At 42.6% G+C, this 22,307-nt stretch overlaps 1 protein-coding gene across 2 annotated transcripts; it reads right to left on the reverse strand.

Annotated features, from left to right (window-relative positions):
• Positions 1 to 1,085: 1,085 nt before the first annotated feature.
• erbb2 (erb-b2 receptor tyrosine kinase 2) lies at positions 1,086 to 20,569 on the reverse strand. Of its 2 annotated transcripts, none has more exons than XM_070927603.1 (27): positions 20,389 to 20,569; positions 13,662 to 13,813; positions 13,219 to 13,399; positions 12,855 to 12,995; positions 11,609 to 11,674; positions 11,381 to 11,496; positions 11,125 to 11,266; positions 10,728 to 10,856; positions 9,388 to 9,529; positions 8,514 to 8,587; positions 8,237 to 8,327; positions 7,550 to 7,752; positions 7,121 to 7,250; positions 6,181 to 6,271; positions 5,658 to 5,812; positions 5,529 to 5,576; positions 5,271 to 5,409; positions 4,941 to 5,063; positions 4,738 to 4,836; positions 4,462 to 4,647; positions 4,045 to 4,200; positions 3,838 to 3,913; positions 3,268 to 3,414; positions 3,039 to 3,136; positions 2,655 to 2,846; positions 1,551 to 1,941; positions 1,086 to 1,470 (listed from the first exon to the last, which is right to left on the reverse strand). In XM_070927603.1, exons 1-27 carry the CDS (start codon positions 20,459 to 20,461, stop codon positions 1,103 to 1,105), a joined length of 3,909 nt encoding a protein of 1,302 aa, XP_070783704.1. In that variant the 5' UTR covers positions 20,462 to 20,569; the 3' UTR covers positions 1,086 to 1,102. The 2 variants fall into 2 exon arrangements, with proteins under 2 accessions (XP_070783704.1, XP_070783703.1); XM_070927602.1 differs by having other exon boundaries at positions 1,551 to 1,944.
• Positions 20,570 to 22,307: the final 1,738 nt, after the last annotated feature.

The raw sequence follows: 22,307 nt of genomic DNA on the forward strand, positions 1-22,307 counted from the left end.
ATTCTTCACTTCGTGTGGAATATACTCACTAATAGCTTGTAGTGCTTTCTTGCACAGTGAAAGGCCACCAAAACCAAAAGCCTAGGGGGCACATGCAGTATCCTACCATGTAGTGCATTGTGCACAATTTGCACATAATCTTCCCTCTTTGCAAAATCTTAAATCCCTGAAAAGTTGGCTCTAACTTAGTTGCTAGTACACAAACAAAAACGTTATTTTTGAGATTTTTGCAGCTTAAAAAGTCTGCTAGTACCTCGTATATCATCTGCCGTACCACAAAGTAGCTGCAGGCACAGACACTAACAACCACATACATCAGTGTGGCACAATGCCTCTGTCTTCTCCATACAGGATGCCTTTCTTTCAGGGAGCATGTCTACTGGCCAGATGGGCTGCAGGGCCTTCTCTGGCCAAAACAAAATGGCTTTGAGTGTGTTCAAGACCCCCATCAGGTCAGAGAGAAAGTGACCAGAATACTAAACATCACCTTTAATGCACATCATGGCTCACTTTGTCGAAGTACTCTATGTTTTTCTCTTTTTAGCTGGGCTGAGGAGCACAAAATGCTTCACATGTGGTAAAAACACGTTAACATTAAACAAGTTAAAAGAAAATGAACATAAAAAAATCAGCAATCATTCATCCAGTCAAATGTTGGATTCTGTGATAATCAGACCCTTCTCGTACCATGACGGGTTTTGACAATGTGAACTCAAATACTGAGTTACATAAAGACGCTGAGTGAACTTCTTTTTTGGCACTTAACGGTCACATAGAGAGCGCAGATTGTTGAGAGGAAGACAGGAATACAAATGATGCCACAGACACCAGATTAATGCTACACTGTGTCGAGTCATGGTGCGTCACAACTGGGTGACTTTTGCCGGACAACCTCGACCGGTTTGGATTCAGGTGCTTCACTCGATATCAAGAGAAGATTCACTTCCACATGCACATACTATTTCCAATATCAATCACACACCCAGCTCATTTCTGTCACACAAATATTCACCTTCCCTTTCTCTCGCTCCTCCTTTCTCTCAGTAGACCACACTCTGTGACTCCTCTTGAGTTCATCACATTACTCCACAAGTTCCTCTCCTCAAGTATATCCACTCCAGGTGTCCGCTAGTCCCAGATACTCTGGATTCTCTGCCGTGGGGGTCATAAACCCGTTCACATGCCTCGGCACTCCCCCTCCTCTCTCCAGTGCCTCGGGGTCGTCCGGCGCTGCAGCCCCAGGTACAGCTTTGGCTTTAGCCACAAGGTCCAGGTAGTAAGGGTTGTCAAAGGCTGGTGAGGTGGAGGCCCCAGTGCCCGTGGGGACCAAGTATCCCGGGTTTTCCACACTGTGACCGGAGCTCAGGCCATTAGGGAGGCGTCGGTCTGCTCTGGAGCCTTTTCGAGGCAGCGTGCTGGGCCGCTCGGAGATCCCGTGCCTGACATCCTGAATTTCCTGGTTGACGTACTCTAACAGACAGAGGAGGAAAGGAAAGTCAGAACAAAAGATATTGAATTAGAGCCTACAGTGGAAGCAACCTCCCACTCACCTGGCAGGGCATGATTATGATTATACCCATGACTCCGTCTGGGCAGTGAGTGATGAAGGTGATGAGGATGAAGAAAGCCATTTGGCCCGTCTGTCTCCAGGTCGCCCTGGCTCCCGTTGGAGTAGGTGGGGTCTCTGCAGTAACGTCCGGGGCTGGCCGGGGGCAGCGAGGGGTCGTCCGCAGGCCCATCCAGGAAGACCGAGTCAGATTGGCCCCCGGCCGAGGGGCTGCGAGCCAGAGTTGGGTACTGAGGAGTCCACAGGCCGTTAGAGGTGCTGGCTCCTAAAGGTAAGGTCGGGTACTGGCTGCGGCCAAGAGTGCTCAGGGAGGAGTGCATGCTCCGAGGCCCGCCAGCAATGGAGGGCTCAACATCTAAGCCCTGATCTCTGCTCTGCTGGAGAGAGACGGGAGATACATTAAACAGGAAGGTGAATTCAGCCTCAAAGGTTCCCAGATATGGCTGCTACATAACCAAACAGCTAAGCTAAGTAGAAGTCATGTATTTATATTGAAATTCAGATTGAATCTGGACAGCTGAAAAATGTAATGCAAATCAGACTATAGCTGGTTTGTAATTTAAACCTACATTCTAGAGATTCTAGAGTTTTGTCTCAGTCAAAAATCACACTACTTACTTGTACTTACTTGTACAATTTCCCCCCGGGGATCAATAAAGTATTTCTGATTCTGATTCTGATCTGATCTGATTCTGTCTCTATAGCCTGTAATGTTACTGAAATGATGCAGCATTGAAAGTGATGTAAAAATACAGTAAAAAAAAAACTGTAAAACATTAAATACAACAAGAGTCTACAGCCATGCTAGCAGGCTTGAGCTACATGCTAAAGTCAGCATGCTAATTAACGGCATTGAAATTCTGAGGGTCACCAAAGAAGTTGTAGACACATGTACTCTCAACCATGGCTATGTGTATCAACTTAGGTCCCAGCTGAACGTAGTCTATATATTTTGTCTGAGCATAGGGATAAAAGTTTAAAACAATGACTGGAGAACATGTGTATCTATTGCTCGAATCAGTGGTAAAATGGTGGTAAGTAAAATCCCAGAACACAGAGCTATCCAAAGTCAAAACATCCTCCTGACCCTGTATGACTGGTGTCTGGAAGGCCCGTTGGCCTGAGCCATGTCTCCCTGAGTCCTGGGGAAGTGGTTTGGCTGCGGCACCAGATACTCCTCGGCATCCAGCAGTTCCCTCATATTGTTCCCTTCCTCCTCCAGAAGCATCCGGAAGAACTGGCTGTCCACTGGGCTGGACATGCTCATCTGCTCATCGTTCTGCAGGAAGAAAGTATAAGTAAGTCTTTATTTATCCCCATGGATAAAATATATATATATTTTTTTTCCAGGGAAACCAGGACAAACATTAAAGTTTTAGACAAATAACATGCTACAAAGCACATGACATGAGCATTACATGACAAGGTACGGTAAGCACAGTCACACAAAAGTAAAACATTTTCAGCATACCTTAATAACTACATAGCGAGGTGGATCTCTGGCCATGGCAGTAAAATCATTCACCAGACCTCTGAACCTCGGTCTGCTGTCTGGGTCAATCATCCAACCTGCCGCCCAAACATAAAGTCAAGATGTCAATCAATCATCTTCAACACTAACTACCAACATGCAACTCTGTTAGGGGCAAGTAATAATAATAAACAATATAAAACATAACGCTGCAGTAAGAACTACTGACATTTGACCATGATCATGTAGACGTCGATGGTGCAGATGAGGGGCTGGGGAAGCCGCTCTCCTTCCTCTAAAACAGCCGGGATTTCTCTTGCTGGGATCATGTCGTACGGTTTAGCACCAAACGTCATCAGCTCCCAGACCGTCACCCCTGAGAAGTAAACGTATGATTACAACAGCACAAGTTTTACTCTAAAGTAATATATCTAAAAAAAGACAGTCAACAATTGAAAAATGTATCATTTACACATATGAAAAGAGTCAATTCAGTGTGTCTGATTTAAGCCACCATTTATTGTGATTTCATTGATCAGCAAACATCAGAAAATTAAGTGTCCCCCATTTAACTTCTGTCACTAAAATTACTGATGAAAGAAATAAAGTTTTTATGAAAAATAAACAGTTCTCTTCATTAAAACCTTACTTACACCTTGCAGTATCATGATACATTACAAAAACTGAGAGATTAACTTTGCAGCCCGATCAAACAGCAGCACAGGGACTTCCAAAAATGCCTCAACAGTTTTTTTACATTATGTCTTTAATGCCATTTCCAGCCCTGAGTGATACTGACCATAGCTCCAGACATCGCTCTGATGAGTGAACTTCCTGTGCAGAATAGACTCCAGGGCCATCCATTTAATTGGAACCTAGAAACACAGATATAGAATGTCGGTTTAAATACATAATAATAATAATAATAATAATAATAATAATAATGATAATAATAACTGTGAACGTCCCCGGTGCAGATGCTCCTACAGTCACAGCCCGGTCTTACCTTCCCTCCTTCAGCGTGATATTCGGTCTCGTCTATATCGAGCAGACGGGCCAGACCAAAGTCGGTGATCTTCACGTGGTTCGGGTTCTTAACCAGAACATTGCGGGCGGCCAAATCTCTGTGGACCAGCCGGACTTCTTCCAGATAACTCATCCCCTACCCCAACACACACACACACACACACACACACACACACACACACACACACACACACACACACACACACACATATCCATCACCCACAAATCCACATGTCCACAAATATACAAACTGATACCACATCAAATTTGAAAGAGAAAATAAGATGATCAGCAACATTCACCTTTACTTCCACTACTACAAGCAGTAGCAGTAGTAGCAGCAAGTGTGTGCATCTAAACCAATAAAAAGATGATACCTTTTTCCTTGTTTACATACCTTGGCGATCTGGACACACCAGTTGAGGAGGAACTGGGAGCCGATGCGGTCCTTGTTCTCCCTGACGTAGTCCAGGAGGCAGCCGTACGGCATCAGCTGAGTGACCAGCTGCACCGTGGAGGTCAGACAAATCCCCAGCAGGCGACACACGTAGGGGCTGGCCACTCCTGCCATCACATAGGCCTCCTGGAAAAGACAGAGGAAAGATGTTGAGGAGTTGAGAACTGTATTTATGTGTACTGTAAATGTGTATGTGTGTATCTAGCCTGTACTCACGTCAAGGATCTCTTTATTGGCCTTTGGTGAGGTGTTCTCTCGCAAAACCTTAATGGCCACTGGTATTTTCACATTTTCCCCATCAGGAGCCCACACACCCTGAAGCAAATGATCCAAACAATTCAAAAACACAGCAAATATGTAAAGCTAAATATCCAAATAAAAACCAATGTTGTCGGATTGTAAAGAACTGTCTCACATACCTTGAAAACAGTACCAAAAGCTCCTGCTCCCAGCACCCTGAGTTTTTTCAACTCAGTCTCCTTCAGGATTCGCATCTGAGCCTGATTCGGTGATGCACCACTGGGTGTTAAAGGCTCCACCAGCTGTACATATGAAAGAAGCAGATGGCAGTTTCCCTCATTACACACTATGACACCCAAGGGGAACCCAAGAACTAAATTCTGCACTGAATTTTTCATGTAAAACACACGTCTCATTTATGTTTGGCATTCAACTCCCGCCTGTTTCAACTACACACTACAAAATAACTTTATTTCTAACCGGTGCTTCTTATCATGCTCTGTGCCCACCTCGTGTTCTTGCAGGATCCTCCTCATCGTCTCCTTCCTCTTCAGCTTCTTCTGTCTCCTCAGGTAGAAGACCAGCAAAGCCAGCAGGATGAAGAAGAGCACCACCCCACCCACTGCAGCCGCGATGGTTGTACCCGGTCTGAACAGAGAAAAACAGTTCAACACAGCTCCTATTCCTTAAAAGAAAAAATATTTGAAAACAAAATGACTCGCACAGACAGACACCATTTTAGTGTCTGAAGAGTTGAAGTAGCTCACCCTGTCCTGGTATCAATGGGGCAGCCTCTCTCATCCATCACAGTGCAGCTGAAACAGAGAAGCGCCGGCTGTTAATCGGTTCATTGTGTGTGCAGTGTGTGCTTGTGTTTGCTATGTGTGTCCACTCACGACAGTGTGCAGTTGGTGTTGCAGGGCAGACAGTGTCCTGTGGCATTGCTGTACTTCCATACAGTTAGCTGATCCTCCTTCACACCGCTGGGACAGTGATCCACACAAGACTCACCGTCCTGGAAGTGTCGACACTCTGCACAATGTTCTGCACCCTGAAAACACACAGAGAGAAACATTTCAGTACTTTTATACAAACCGTTTTGTAAATTGAGACTCGACAATCTTTAATTGCCTTTTTCTCTGCAGGGTCGCAGGAATTAACAGTTGTGGGGAAACTTGTAAATAAAAAATATTTGGGTCACTTTGACATTATCTTCTGGCAAAGAATGAACACATCTGGATAAGCACAAACTGCACATTTGTGTGTCCAGGAGTTGCATCCTGAAGAATCTAACCACTTTTGTAAGCCCAAAAGGTCAGAAATCATTATGGTTGAGTAGATGAGACATTTTCAGATATCATTTTGGTATGAAAGCCACCAAAATGTACCATTCAGCACTGTACAGTATGAATATCTTACCGGGCCGTGACAGGAGGCGGAGCCATTGAGAGGTCGACACTCTGCGTGACAGGCGACACACAAAGATCCTTCTGTGTATTCACGTGTAGACCTGCAACACAAGCAAAGCGGGGATGTAACATAACATCATATTATACAGTCTGGCATTTGTTGGATGCTTTTATCTAAAGCACTTGACACTGTCATTAGGACGTTTTTAGAAAGGGGGGCCCCAGCTGTAAATAACTGCTAACGTGAGCCTCACCAGAGGACCTGCACAGGATAACTTGTTCTCTGAACCACAGAGAGACAATGTCTATTATTGTTTATCAACTTTGAGTGTAATCGTATTGTGATGATGTGATCATATCATGATATTCTTTTATTAAAGAAATAGTTAAGACGGTTTTTATATTGTTTTTATAAAGAAATGTAATATAAAGACAGGGAGATTTAGAGGTGCTGGAAGGCGGACTTGTAACCTTTAGAAAGAGCCACGCTAGCAGTTTCCCCCCGTTTTCAGTCTTTATGCTAAGCTAAGCTGGCCAAACTGGCTGCTGGATATTCACTTCACCTTCTACTGATTTATCTTACTTCTGTGTCATCTTGAAATATCTCACTAACATACATGTATATCGTACCAATATCCGTTGAGTCCACAGTGTTATCACATGCATTTGCTTTGTCAATGATCTACAGTTGCTTAAGGGCACAATTTAAATTAAAAGCTTTCAGATTGATTTATTGTGACTACTTTGGCATTTGGCATTGACTGCCAATCCAGTCAACCCCACATAAATCCATCTGTTCACACTTCTACTTTAGGTGAATACATGATGTGTTTTTTTTTTACTGGGGAACTATGGACACACAGTATACCATATTATTTGGATATATTACATCATCACTTGGCTTTTTATTGGTTTAGCGCAGCCACACCCACACAAACACACTTTCTTACCCCTGATAGATGTCACACTGCTCTACACACTCAGTGCCACGTTGGAAAGCCCTGCAGGAAGCACATTGGCTGGGCCCCGGGCCCCAGCAGCCTCCTTCACACAGCGGGTGACAAACACGCCCCTGTGCCTCTGAAAACACATACAGAGAAAACAAGAGCATGATGCACACTGTACATATTGTTGGCCTCTGCTCCTGGAACACTTAACAGGACTCACTATGACTGTGTTAATTGATAATTGCAAAACAAAATACAGAGAAACCCTCAAGAAGGACTATGCACCATCTTTCTTATCAATTGCAAATATTTACTGTGCAACAACCTCCATGAATGTTGTTTAAAATACAAATAAAAAAGGCTGCCAAGTGTCCGATCAAAGTGCAACCCACAATAACTTTAATGGACCTTAGCATTGCTATGTTCACCTACCACAGAGTTCGTGGGGCTGGTTGCTGCTCACAATGAGGTGGGGTCCCTGGGTGGGATGGAGGAGACTCTCCCAGGGCAGTGAAGTGGTGTAGCACAGCTGGGAATTGTTGTGCAACAGGACCAAACCACCACTGACGCTGCGTAGTGAACACAACCCAAGAGACTGGATGTGTAGATTCTGGATGGCAAGTGAAAACACACCCCTGAACAGAAGGAGAGAAGTTGTGAGGGACCAGAAAGTACAATGTAGTACAATGAGAAAAGAAAAATGACAACTAAGTCACAAATGAAGGTTTAAAAAAGAAATAACACTGCACATGAAAGCAAATTAACAACACGAATGAAAGAAAAACACCAAGGTAGATACTTTAATTACAACAAAGAAACAATGAGACTGTTCTGATAAACATTTAGCCCATAATGTCAGACTGTGTTATAAAACAGTGTCAGACAAGCAGATTTCATATTTGTCAGTATGACCTACTTTGAGCATGCTATACTAGATAGACTTTTACATCCTGGCAATGCAGTGGCAAACAGAAAGAAAGAAACACACTCTACATCATCTACATCTACTTCTTTTGTTTTTTGTTTTTTATTTTTTACATTGTTATATGACAATAAAGTTAATGTGCAGACATGCAGAGAAAAGAAAGACAGAGGTGTCAGTCAGTTTAAAAGTCTTACTTGTAGAGCATCCTGCCTCTGATCACCTTCAGGTTCTCAAACACCTTCAGGTCATTCCACTCTTCTGGCCAGGCATCAATGTACAAATAACCTGCACAGCAAAATCCGACAAATACACTAAAAACACTCCAATAGTGGTGATATAGTAAGCCCTGTAAACCAGGCTTCTATGTGGTTTTTAAAAAATGAATGACCTGATTTTATTTTCTTGGTAAAAGCTTAAAAAAAGAAAGAGATCAACAAACGCATCCTCACGGTTCTCCTCAGCGTTCAGTACCTGTAATCTCCTCCAGTGTCTTGAAGACGCTCAGCTGCTCGAGGGTCAGGCCTGATGTGTTGGTGGCAGGGTCCCTGGATAATGAAAACATAATTTAACACACAAAAAGGGGCTGTATATCATTTGATGATTTCTAGATAGCTATAAATGATAAAACCTCTATTCACTGATAAAATCCCCTGTGGTGCAGGTTATCTCAGTTTTGTATTTACATTTAACACGTTCATTGTGAGCAGTTGGCACATGCAAGATCATTTATCAGGCACCAGGCATCTCAGCTTCAGGTGGTGTCACGTAGGCCGATCTACCAACCTTTCATTTTAACGTCCACAGAGCGACTGGTGACTCAGCCGACTAGTTTGATATATACTGTGTATATTATTACTGGATATAAATTCTACTCTTAACATTGTTTTATTGCCATGATGTGTAAATGTGTCTCTATTGCACTTGAATTAGATTTCATTTAAATTAAATAATCACAATGACGAGAAAATACACAAAAGCGTTATTTTTCTCTTTGAAAACACACACAAGATACACAAAGATACTGTACAGGTGTAAAACATCCACATGTGAAGTTTGAAGTACATTTGAGTGCATTAATCTAAAAGGGTTTGGCTCAACTTTCCCGTTGACTTGCACAAAGAATCTCCCACAAATGTTGCTGTAAAGTCAAATATTTGAAGGGCTGAATGGAAGGGATGTAGCTCTGTGGTAGTATAAAGTCTTGGGCTATTTGTGCTTATGAAAGAGCACATGAGTGTTATGTTTAAATTTTTTTAAAGTTTAATTACTTTATTTTGTCATTTGTAAAGTATCTAAAACTGTATATATGAGTTATGTGGTTATGTCTGGCCTTTGTGTCTCTTACCTTGCAAAGCTCTGAGGGAAGAAGGCCAGACTACCAAAAATCTTCTTACACTCGCTGAACTGCTGCACATTGGAAGATGTTACCATGGTGACGCCATGGTTGTCCATGACACCGAGGCTGTCCATACCGAGACCATAACACACTGCAATACAAACCATGACAACCGATTTTAACCAATTTATCTTAAATCCAGAAATTAAACTCAACTTACTAGAGAGAATACAGTGTGGCGTATTGCATTGATCGGCGATGTGAAGGAGCTGACAGGTGTTTTCTTAATAAACCCTGTCTGGTCTTTGTATATAAATACATATATCTTTATTTTTTTATGTAATAGAAAAATAAGAGCTATATTACTGTTTGTTGCAAATGCACCTTGCTTGCGTTGTCTAGCAATAGAGGTTCCAACTGAGGCCAAAAAGTTAACTATAACATATGCAATGACAATGGACAGTCTAAGCAAAATAACTTGAGATTATGTGATAGCTGGGGTCTATTAAGGCAGTATTACGGAGTTATCCAGCTAAATCCACCGAGTAAAATCCAGACCCCTTCGTGTCTAGAACTGATCCTGATTCACGAGACAAACCCCAGTTGTAACAACAAGGCACTGCAGAAACAGGTTGGTTCACGTCGCACCATTGTCAGCATGCGAACATCAGTACAGGTAACGCAAATCACAATCACCTGTACTGAAGCACCAAGTCATGCACATAGATAATGCATAACTTAAACAAATCCAGAACATTAGTTATGTAACATTTGAGCCACAGAGTGTGAAATGTTTTTCCCCTGTTGTACTTTTTGATAGATACTGCATGCACTCAAGGTGGCCACTTTATTAGGTACACCTTTCTGATGCTGGGTAGGACTACCCGAGAACAGCCTGAACTCTTTGTGCCATGGATTCAACAAGGTGCTGGAAACATTCTTTAGAGATTCTGGTCCATGTTGACAAGATAGCATCATGCAGTTGCTGCAGATTTGTCCCCTTCCAATTAGTGCTCTATTGGATTGAGATCTGGTGACTGTGGACTACACTGAACTATTGTCGTGTTCGTGCTTTGTGACATGGTGAATTATCCTGCTGGATGTAGCCAGTAGAAGATGGGTGAACTGTGGCCATAAAGGGATGTATACAGTCAGTAACAATACTCACGTAGTTTACATGATGCTTAATTGGTTTTAAAGGGGCCTAAACAAAAAACATTCCCCACACCATTGCACCTCCATTGGATTGTACAGGTGAGCCTAATAAAGTTGCCATTGACTGTATGTAAACAATGTATTGTGTCCAATTGTGTATGCAAATGTGCCCACAAAGACACAATGACCCCCACCTTTGGGACAGTCTCCTTCACACTTTTCACATTTTTGCGTCTCCTTTCCATCTGGGTCCGTGATGACAACTTCCTGGTTGGCTCTGGGACAAACCAAAGTACAGGCCACTTCCATAGCCAGATAGTTATCTATAGACAGGGAGACAAAGGTTCAAAGGGCATCTTTGCAGCAAAAAGAAAATTAATTAGGTAAAATGAAATGGGAAGCAGGTAGCCTAAAGGCAGAAATGTGATAATAACTTTGTCAGGTTTGAATCCCTGGAGTGTGTGTGGATATCTTGGCAAGAAAAGCGAATAAATAATTTCTTCTTCTCCCCTCGGCATCTATTATCGTCAAGGTGCCCAACAGCCAACTTAATCGCCAGGTGTACAAGGTATTTTCAAAATAAGTTCTCACAGGGACACGTCTTGACGCAGGTGGCTCCAAAGTTGAACTTCTTGTTTGGGTTGGGTTTGCTCTGAAAGGTGACGGGGTCGTAGAACGTGGGTGGAGGACAGTTGTCCTTACACACACCGCTGTCATTGAAGTGACGGCAAGCCTGGAGAGAAGAGGATGGAGGAAAAACTTTACTCCAGAAATGACAAAAAACTGAAGATTACACTGAAGATATAAAATACAACAAACATCTGATAAATCTGTGTGTGTCATTTACCAGACAGTCTGAGTCTTTGGGTCCTGTGCATCCAGCAGCACACTGTGTGTGACAGCAGTCATTGGGAAGGGGACCTTTACACCGCTGACAGCCAGACGCACATTTGATACGGGTCACTTTGAGCAAAGATGAAAAAGTGAAAATCTTTATCTGCACTTCACCTGCTCTGGATTTATTTCAGTGAAAACCAAATAGTGTCACTGTCACACTCCGCGCATGTTAACTCACAGGTCTGGCAGTCCTGTGCAGTCTCTCCCCAGCAGCTTCTCCCACATGCAGAGGAACAGCTTGGACCTGTACCAGAAGAGGAGAGCTGAGCACTTATCCCACAATTGAACAATTTATCTAGAGAAACACAGAAATCAAGAGTCTACAACTCTGCTAGCGGCTCTGTGGGGCCGCATTTAAGGCGCTAGTATACTTAATCAGAACTAGCTATTGGATGGTCGAATAGCTTTGGAAACCCCCTCATACCTTTCCAACGTCCGACAATTTCTAGAATTTTCCAAAACTGACAATTTGACATTTACATCCACTTCATGCAGTGATTGGCCAGGTACACTTCTTTCATTTCTTACACAACTATTTCTGGGACTTTTCGTGTGTTCAATCAAGTGCAACACTATGGATGCCTTCCAGGAGAGATTGTGAACAATATCGTGTTTCCTCCCTCTCAATCATTGCCGGCTTTTCACCCCGCCTAAAAGTGTGGGTGTACAGAACAGCCATGAACACTTTTTCCTCCTGACGAGGTTGGAAAATACGTTGTACAAACAAGTTATTTTCTAGCATATCACAGCCCTTAGACACAGTGGTTTCAGCTTTATGCTAACGTCAGTATGCTAACATGCTCACAGTTCTCACATACTGATGTTTAGCAGTTCAAATGTACCAGTTTCACCATCTTTGTTTAGCTTGTTAGCGTGCTAATATTAGCTAATTAGCCCTAAACACAAAAGTACAGCTGAGGTTGATAGGAATGTCATTCATTTTGAAGGTATTGAGCCAAAGAACAAAGTATTGGGCAAATAGAGGAACACTGAAGTCATTAGAAGTTGTCTATGAGGACTTTGAATATCTATAGAAAATGTGGCCACAATCCACCCAATAGTTAGATATTTTACTCTAAAAGTCAGGAGATCACCAAATTCAGTCGGAGTCATCCTCTGGGGACCATGAATGTCTGTACCAAAGTTTTTCTTGGCAATACTTCCAATAGTTGAGATATTTTAGTTTGGACTAACATTGCCAGCACTAGGTCCACAGCCCTAATGTTGCTAAAAACACACTTAATGTAAATACAGTACAGTAAACACATTTTAGTTTTCTTTTCATACACATGTTGAAGTGCCTTTGCTTGCCGTCCTGTCTGCTGTTTTGTATTAACTCTGGCACACTGTAAACAAGTGAAGATTCTCTTCCTGTACTACCCTGTGGGATGTTCAATATTTCAAATAGTCAATCAGCTGCTCACATTTAGGGGCCCGAGGCTGCAGTCTGTGCAGCCTGGCATGGATGTTCTGCTCGTCCAAAGTGTCCCTCCAAGTGATGTTCTGGGGGTCTGGGAAGCAAAGCTGGGGGTTCCCCCAAATATACACCCCACCCAACAGGATCTCTGCAGAGGAGACGATATGTAAGAGGAGCTCATCGACTTACTGTTACAGTGGATAACAGATGCTGGATGAAAGGAGGGCACAACATTCCTCCACATTTACAAACTTCCCCGAATTTCCCTTTAAAGCTTCATTGATAAAATTAATAAGTCTCAAACATGCAGTCCCAACCCCAGTCCAGTCACATCATACTGGGTTTGGGCATCAACTCTGAACCCATCTGACCTGTGAGGCTACGAAGCCGGAGCGTCCTGAGCCCCTGTCCGTTCAGAGTGTTATCCAGCACAGCCAGGGCATAGCTGGAGTTGTACAGCTGGCTGCCTCTTATGATCCGAAGGTTGTCCAAAGGCACCAGACCCACCGACACATGAGCTACAAGTACATAGCCCTGTACCTCCACGATCCCCTGAAGACGAAGAAGTGAAGAGGGATGAGTCTCTTGTGGCAACAAAAACAGGTGGATTGACTAAAAACATTTGGAGCTAACTAAGCAAACCAACTGAATACTTGTTTTGTCTTTATTTTGTGCCAAGGTTAAACTCGGTTTCCATTCAAACCCCATTTTCTGTGAAACAGCCTACATGAGGACCAAAAACACCTGTCCCATGTTAACTGTTATATTACAAATGGAGCCATTATTACAGAAAAAACACACTCTGTATATATACCTGTAAGAAGGAGAGGTCAGGGTTTCCATGAAGGTGTGTAATCTCCAGGTTGCCGTGGACTACCTGGCAGCCGGTGTAGAGCAGCTTCAGGGTCTCGTAGTGGTTTTCCAGGCTGGAGGGCAGGGCCAGCTTCATGTCTGTACCCAGGCACACTACAACAACAGATAACATCAACCACCAACTTCATCCTGCATGTAAAATATTATTACAAACCTTTTCTTTGCTCATGCTGTTTTATGTATAATGTTTCTAAACATGAATCAGATTAACAAATAAAACTCTAATTAATTGCCAGAACTATTGCCTTTATTTCTGGGGTGGTAAAACTAAATGTGCTCAAACTGAACTGGTGCATGATTGTGTAACATCTGAATGATCCAATTAAAATACCTACTAAAGAAAGTATTTCTGACTCTCATAATTGAACACCAAATTAAACTTGAGAAACTCACAGTGACACAGTTAGTGCTCCGCACAACAAGTGCATTATTAACTTTGAATTAACTACAATAAAACATGTATGATAAAATGTATGATACTCATTGAAGTCCATTTAAAATATTGATTTGATCTCTTTCAAATACATTTAAATTCATAACACACTAGGCCACTTAAAAACAGATTTCCTAGAACAGATTTCTGTGATAAATAAGATATATTTACAGAACAGAGCCTGTTGATTCTGCTCTCATGTTCACATGAGCTCAGTCTTTAAATAAAAGTGATTTTTGCACATGTACAGTTGCAGGCAGAGGATCTTGTGTTATATGCTGTAAGGCCTCCACATATTTTGACTGTGTAACAGTTTACAAGTGGCCTTGAATGGGTACTCTGACACACACACACACACACACACACACCATCTGCATGGCCTCTGTCTGTCTCTTACTGTACATGATATATTTTCCACTGGCAGCAGAGAGCATAGATTCCCCACAGTGGGTCACACACAGCGTGACATTCAGGGTCATACAGCGTTACAATTCATGGGGGATCTTGTGCACACATAGCTCCCATGCTTTAGCAGGCAGTCACACAGTGGACAGCCCCTCCTCTGCTGAGGTTATAAATGACTTCCTCTGGCTCCCTTCCATTAGCCCTTCAATAGTCAGCCCACTTTTCTTGATTGAAGCCCCCAGTGCTATCTCTGTACCTCCTTTTGGGAAAGAAGGCTGGACGGACATCATTGGAGGAACAGGAAGTACTGTCAGACAGGAGGAGGGTGATTGTCATGATACGCTGGGGTTCAGCAAAGTTCAGGAGATATATGCTCAAGACATGCTCTTATCACGTATGTGTGTCTGCCACGTAAAGCTTCCTGGTGATGGCCGAGCACCCGAGCTCAGCAAAGAACTACTGGGTCATAAAGTGTAAATAAGGTCCACATTAAAATCTGACAGCAAGCTACTGCAGCAAATGGGTCTATGATTAATAGAGCTGGTGCCAAAAATACACACCCAGTCGTTGAAGCTTGTGTCAAATATCACATCAAATGACTAATCACTGCTTTCTTCGGTGATGTCATCATGGAAAATAGTTTTACATGTCAAGCCAAGAGGGGAGTTGTGCTTTTATTCTCCAGCATTTAAATCATTTTTGAGTAAGACAGAATATCTCAACAGAAACTGACTCCCTGATTCGCAACAAACCACCACACACACACACACGCACACACACACACACACAAACACAAACAACGCAGGCGGCTCCAGCTCTGGGGATTAGGTAAATGTGCCGTAACAGAAAGCACAACAGAGCAGATTTTCCATTTCTAAAAAGTGTGTGTAAAGCCAGTTCTCAGCTTCCTCTCCTTTGATTCCCACATTGTTTGCTCTCCAAAAGTCTCTCAGCAACGCCGGTGTGTGTGTGTGCGTGGCCTTGTGAGGAGCTGCCCACCCCTCCGTCCCCGTGGCCTAAAATACTCTCCCTTTTATCACTTACTTTGCTCCATCTGGCCACCGTCATGTCACTATCCCTGCCTTCCTCTTCTGAATTCACTCACTGCATCTTATTAACTGGTTTAAGAGCCAAGTTGTCTCAAAAAGTTCCCCCATTCATTTCTTCCTGTCAGTTTAAGTCCATGAGTCGTTGCCCAACTCTTTTTGGACTCTGGAAAGTGTCATTTCACAGGAATGTGTGTCTTTGCATATCTAAAAGATGACACGCATGTCTGTATTTCACCAGTGAGGGGGGAAGGGGGGCGAGAGAAACCAGGTGCTAGTTTACAGTCTTGTTCGAAGACACATCAGCAGCCTGTGACCCTCCAGATCCTGAGACAATGTCTGTGTCCAGAAGGTCACCCACACAACTAATGACTGCAACTGACATCCAAGCGCACACACACACACACACACACACACACATAGTTAAATGTGTTAGCGCTGGCTTCTGCACAGTATATCACGGCAACTTGGCTCTGGAAACTTCCACTGGTCAGGTGTTTCAAGAAGAATCAGAGAAAGTTTCTGCTTTCCTCTCGTCCTCCTGTGTTCATTTAGGCTGCCGACGGGCAAACCTTTAAAATTTCTGTTCGTTCTTAAATCAGTGCTCATCTGCACTTAAAACAATCCAGCATTCATTGAGATCTCATTCAGTGTTTTGGCGCAAATGCAGAGGCAGGTTTTAATGAATCACAGGAACTTGAATCAAACTAATTAGTTTGTACGGCATGTTGTTCGGTGTCAGACCATCCGACAAGCACTTTGGTTGAATCATATCGACACTCATTTCATACAGTGACTGGCCAGCTGTGCGAAGGTGAGAAAGGTTTGAATTTCTCTCTCAAGCTCTCTTTTGTCATTCTTTATACCACTATTTCACTTTTGGTGCAACACTATTGCTGCCTTCAAGGAAAGATTGTCTTTTGTCTGTGCACTTATCCTCACATTTAAACGATTCTCTCTGTGGCCGCGTGGCCAACAGCTTCTGACATGGTTGGAAGCGTACCCCCCTGCTCTTGCACTTGCTTTACTTCAACTTTTACATTTTCTAGTAGTTTAAGCAGTAGTAACTTATTTATCAATTATGAAAAAAAATAACATTGCTAAACCTTTCTTTCATGATACATCATGTTAGCATGCATCATGCAATGTTTTTGGTAAATGTCAGCTAATAAAAAGTCACTGAATAGAAAGTTGATTGTTCAGTCCCTGCTACAAACATATGTGTCATAATGTAATAGTGACTGATCTTAGAGAGAGGATGTAGCGGCTGTAAACTGTGTCTTGTACCAGTGTGCTCCTTGAGACCATCTACAAACTGAAAGCCAGCTTGAAGCCACACCTGTGCGTGGCAGCGTACCAGTTAGCACAGGGAGTGTGCATGTGTGTTTACCCATGTGTGTTTACCAATGTGTGTGTGTGTGTGTGTGTGTGTGTGTGTACGGTAAGTGACAGAAACACGGTGGCAGCGATGCTACTGCAGGAGTTAGACTGAACCAATGTGGAAAAGCCTGCAGTGTGACACACCAGAACAGACTCCCGACTCTCCTCTAATGGATCAGGTCCCTTCAAAGTTCAACACAAACAGAACAAGCTGATCCAACAGGACTTTCTCTGTAAAGTTTATTTATCCTTCAGATTTAACAAGTCGGTCCCAATTCTGATGCAAGGCTAATCCTAGCAGCGTGTCCTGCATAACCTTAAAATTTCTCCCAACCTCCCTGAACACATTCTTTCTTTCCCTTCACTCTACAGCCGGGGAAGAAAAAACAGGTATTGCTCAACAGACAAGCAGAACAGGATCCGTACTGTACTGGAGCCTCAAACATGAACTCCTCACTCATTCACTCTGTCATGCATAGACTACAATACACAAACACCACTGCATCAGACCATCTCCTGCATGCTTTTTTTACACATTGACTGCAGTTTGAAAGCATCTACAGCTTAAATGTAAAAGAAGTGTACACGAAACGTTCAGACAAAGAGTCAATTCATGTTCAAAACCTAATGAATCTAAGGCTGGATTCGGACTAGGTGACATGCTGCAAAAGTATACACCGATCACTCAGCTGTCAATTTCTTCTTCACATTGGTCTGTATGATACTGGGAAGTTAAACTGAAATTGTCATTTTGTCAAGTACACAACATTTTTCTGGGGGAAATCTGACTATATGAATTTTTTCTGGAAAAAAACATGTAGACACCTAAATTGGTTTTATTAATGTTATTAAGGGGAATTATTATTATTAATTGTTATTAACCGTGATTCACGACCTGGTAAATGAAAAGTTGCACTTATTAACGGTTAATAACTGATCTGTAACACACGTGACATGCAACAGGTACCAGCCGGACTCGAACCAAGGATGTTGCAATTATATGGTCTTAAACCTCTAGGCACCAAAACAAGCACCAGAAATTATCATTTCATTTTTATTACTGAGCTACCAGGAAGTGACACATTGATAGAAGATCCAAATACAACCACAAATGATCTTCCAAACACAGATCCTTAGTAGAAACTTTGTCTCTGCAGGAGACGTGCACTGAAGATCAACATGTTTTTATAAAGAAATAGTTCTAACAAGTGTGCTGTGAGTTATCTTAAAACTGTGATTGTACAGATGTGTGTCCGCGTAAATGAAAACAGGTTGAAGGTGTGTAACTGAAATCCTAGAAAAGCACACAAGAAGGTGTCGACAGTTTCCTCTGAGGATGGTAAGGCGGCCCACTGACGGCCCCCTTCCTCAGCTCAGAGTGAGTTAGATCACTAATGCGCAGCCTGGACTGGTGAGTCACGGCTGGCTGAGTTAACCTGCCACTGAGGGCGATTCAGTAGAACACAATCACTTTCCAGTAAGATTCGCTCAATGGGTGCACTGGAGTGTGACGAGGACATGAACTCTGTGGACAGACACACACACACACACACACACACTCTCACACACACACACACACACACACACACACACACACACACACACACAATATGTCACACAGGAGCAGGTTGTTGAAATAATTCACTCCGACCACTAAAAGGAAAAACACCTAACACAACTGCTGACCTTTGGAACCATACACTTGTTGGCCACAGGGTGTGTGTTTGTGTGTGTGTGTGTGTGTGTGTGTGTGTGGTCAAAAACACAGACATATCAACCCTTAATAACTGAAAGTAAGACTGTTGATGAACTATCCACTTGTGCATGACGCGTTGCTTAACTCATCACAGCGCTGTCACTCCACTGATGCTTCAGAGAACAACATTGTGGAGTAAAGTGCACCGACCTGTTCCCACCAACAATGCAGTTGTATTTGGAAATCACATCACCTGTAACTATTGGCTTTGTTTGTGCGTGTGTAGTAGTGATGATGGTGGTGGTTGTGTGTGTGTGTGTGTGTGGGGGGGGGGGGGGGGGGGGGGGCAGGCAGCTCATAAAAGAGAAAGAAGCTCTATAATATTCTTTTACTCATATTAGTCATTTTGTAGTAAGGGCTTGAATGAATTCTTATATAACATAGATAACGTATAATCATGTTATCATGCACTGGCCTTTTTCCTCAGCAGGGTTTTGATTTTTAACAAGGGTCCATGTCCATAAAAACAGTACATGTCAATAAAGACTGCAGTGGAAGGAATTCTCAGAGTTATTGATTTCAATATGTTTTGCCATTAGCTTGTGACACATTAAATGCTTTTAAAATCATCTGACCAGGCTTATTGATATCTGAATCGTCTTAAAATAGACCTCTATCAATATGGAGGCCTACGCAAGCCCAATTACAAACTAGAGCTGCTAATAAAGATTATTTTCAATGACTGATACGAACTGTTTGGCCTTTAAAACGTATAAAAGTAGAGAAAACAATGTCCTAGAGCCCAGAGTAATGTCTTCAAATTGAGTCCTGAGTTGTTTTCTTTAGTCTGACCAAGAGTCCAAACCTGTATTGTAATTAAAGAGAAGGAAAAGCAGATCAACTCAATTAATCAACTAACTATTAACAATTAATCAACTAACTATGTTTCAGCTCTAACATGAAGAGAAGAAAAGGGTGAAAATGCATGATGTGACCCCACATGTAAATACAGTATTTAATGCTCTTCTGCTTTAGCATTATCAAAACAATCATGAGACGTAGGACTATCTTGCAGATTTGCACTTTCAGTTAGCTCGTTTTACTGGCATGCACTCAAGGTCCAAGTGTGACAAGTGGCCCTCTATCAGACAATGTCCTCTTTGGAGCCAGAAGTGAATAATTGACATCGCCATGATCCCTGGCACACAATGCAGCGTCTGTTATTGTTGGTTTGTTTTTGTTTACGCGGAGAGCAAACCAGCCTAACGTCCGCCTGCACGCACAAGTCAGCCAGAGTTTCTCTCTGTCCCCCAAGCAGCAGAGCAGGTTCTCATATTCACCTGTTTCTCTACCACTATGTTGTAGCACTGTTTATATTTGCAACAAAAACGTGATTTAAGTTGCTACATTTGAGTTTTCTGTCCAAACAGTAAATCTCATGTGTGACAGGTGTGATTTTTTTCCCCCCTAATCAGCGCTTCATAAATCCCACGAGCCCTCCGCAGTGACTGAGACAGGACGAGGCTGCGGACTCACGGAGGAATGTGGTCCTAGCCAGAAATATCAACCTCTTTCGGGCCAAGCCGAAGCTCGAACATTTGCTCAAATACAACCCACATGCTCTGCCTTTATATCCCCTTGAGGCAGAGCGTCTATTTTGCTAACAGCGGAGCTATTAGAGAGGAGAAAGGCTGTGAAAGTTACCCACCTTCTCTGCCCAACGCGCCCGTCACTCCGAGCAGCACGGCCCCGACAAACACTAAACTTCTCGCCGCCTCCATCTGCAGCCACCGGGCGCCTCTAGTCCATACTCCAAAGTTAGCTGTTTTTACTTCTCCCAGTGAGGAATAGCCGTGTTCCGACTTCCTCTCGTCCCCAGGTTCGTTGTGTTTTCGGCACCTTTGGAGTTGTTGTTCGTTTCCCAATCTCAGTGACTTCCTCCCTGGAATTCCGTGCCTGTTGGTAGTGGAGCGTGACAGCGCGCAGGAGCAGAGGCGCGTGCCCGTGAAGGCCTGAGCGGGGAGTGGCAGGTTGAGTCAGCCCGCCCCTCTTCAAACTGAGCAGTGCTGCTCGATACATTTATAATCATAGCTGTCGTTTTATCTGGTAACTTTAAACTCAAAAATGTTGCTTCTTGTTCTTTCACTTGGTGGTTTGAGCTTCACTGTGCAGAGTTTGACACTTTAAGGCTGTGTAAAGTAACTAAATACATTTATTCAAGTACTGCACTGATCTACAATTTTGAGGTACTTGTACTTTACTTGAGTATTTCCATTTTCTACTACTTAATACTTCTACTCCACTATAATTCAGAGGGCGACATTGTACTTTTTACTCCACAGCCCTTTTTCAATAGCCTTAGATACTTTGCAGATTCAGATTGATAATACAAAATATAATGAACAAATTAATTATGATGTGTTATTATGGGTAAAGATAAGACTTAGAAATTGGCAAGCTACCAGGCAGTATATTTACTTTAATAAAAAAATAAGCCCAACTTGGAGTGCCCCTTTTTAAATTAAAAGTATTCATGATGCCCGATGTCTCCTTTCACAGTGTTTTATTAGCAAATTTGAACGACTTTATGTACAGTTTGGGAGTTTCATCCTCAATATGTAAGATGATGGCGTGTTTGGTACAGGCTATAAAAGTTGTGCCTATAACTGTCAAATGTGTGTGGTGGAGTCCAAAAAAGTCCAAAATGTAGTGAAGAAGAAGTAGCAGAAAATTGAAGTTGCTCAAGTAAAGCATAAAATACCACAAAATTGTATTTAAGTACTGGACAGTACTTGAGTAAATATACTACTATACTGTTCAACAGTAAACATATTAACATCTATTATTTCTAACAGGACAATGGCTAAACAAAAATGGATTATCTACAATGATGTATATGTATATCTAATCAAACTTTATCATTTATTAACAGAAGAATGCTTCAGAGCATCCAGGTCAAACATGTTTTACAATAATCCATTAAACACTCATTCACTCACCTCCCTCATTTCCCCCCTCACACATGAGGCCCCCTGTATGTATTACTATTACATGTTATGCTGTTTATGCTTTCAACCTCAAGCATAATTGTGAATATTCCAACTAAACTTTCTTTACAGATGGATTTTTGTGTGCCACTGAATTTATAAGAGGGAAATGATTTGCATTATACCGGCTTAGAGCATCTTCATATTTCTCATGCCCTTCACTTCACGGTCACAAATCAGGAGTTGAGGGAGGAAGAATAAACTCTATTCATGCCAATCTATCCACTCTCCCCACCCACGGCAGCAAGGGTCAGAGTCCAACCTACTGCACAGAGCTATCAGGAAACAACAAAAAGCTACTCTCTGAGCCACGCAGAACACACGTCCCAGACTTTTCACATGGCTTAGTGGTCCTGGTCCTGCTTAAATGTTTGGTTCCCACAGAATAAGTCATTTGGTGCAGCAGAGTGCTACTGAGGCCTCCGAGGGACTGAGCCAATTTAGCACTCTGGTTGAAAGATTTTCTCAGCTGTTAACTTCTGCAAAATGAATAAAACCAAGTTTTATGAGGAGTTCTCAAGCATCAAGTCTGGCCTAATAGCCAGTTACACTTATGACATGACAAAGCCTGTACCAGAAA

Source organism: Enoplosus armatus, chromosome 20 (genome assembly GCF_043641665.1).
Source record: "Enoplosus armatus isolate fEnoArm2 chromosome 20, fEnoArm2.hap1, whole genome shotgun sequence".
NCBI classification, from domain to species: domain Eukaryota; kingdom Metazoa; phylum Chordata; class Actinopteri; order Centrarchiformes; family Enoplosidae; genus Enoplosus; species Enoplosus armatus.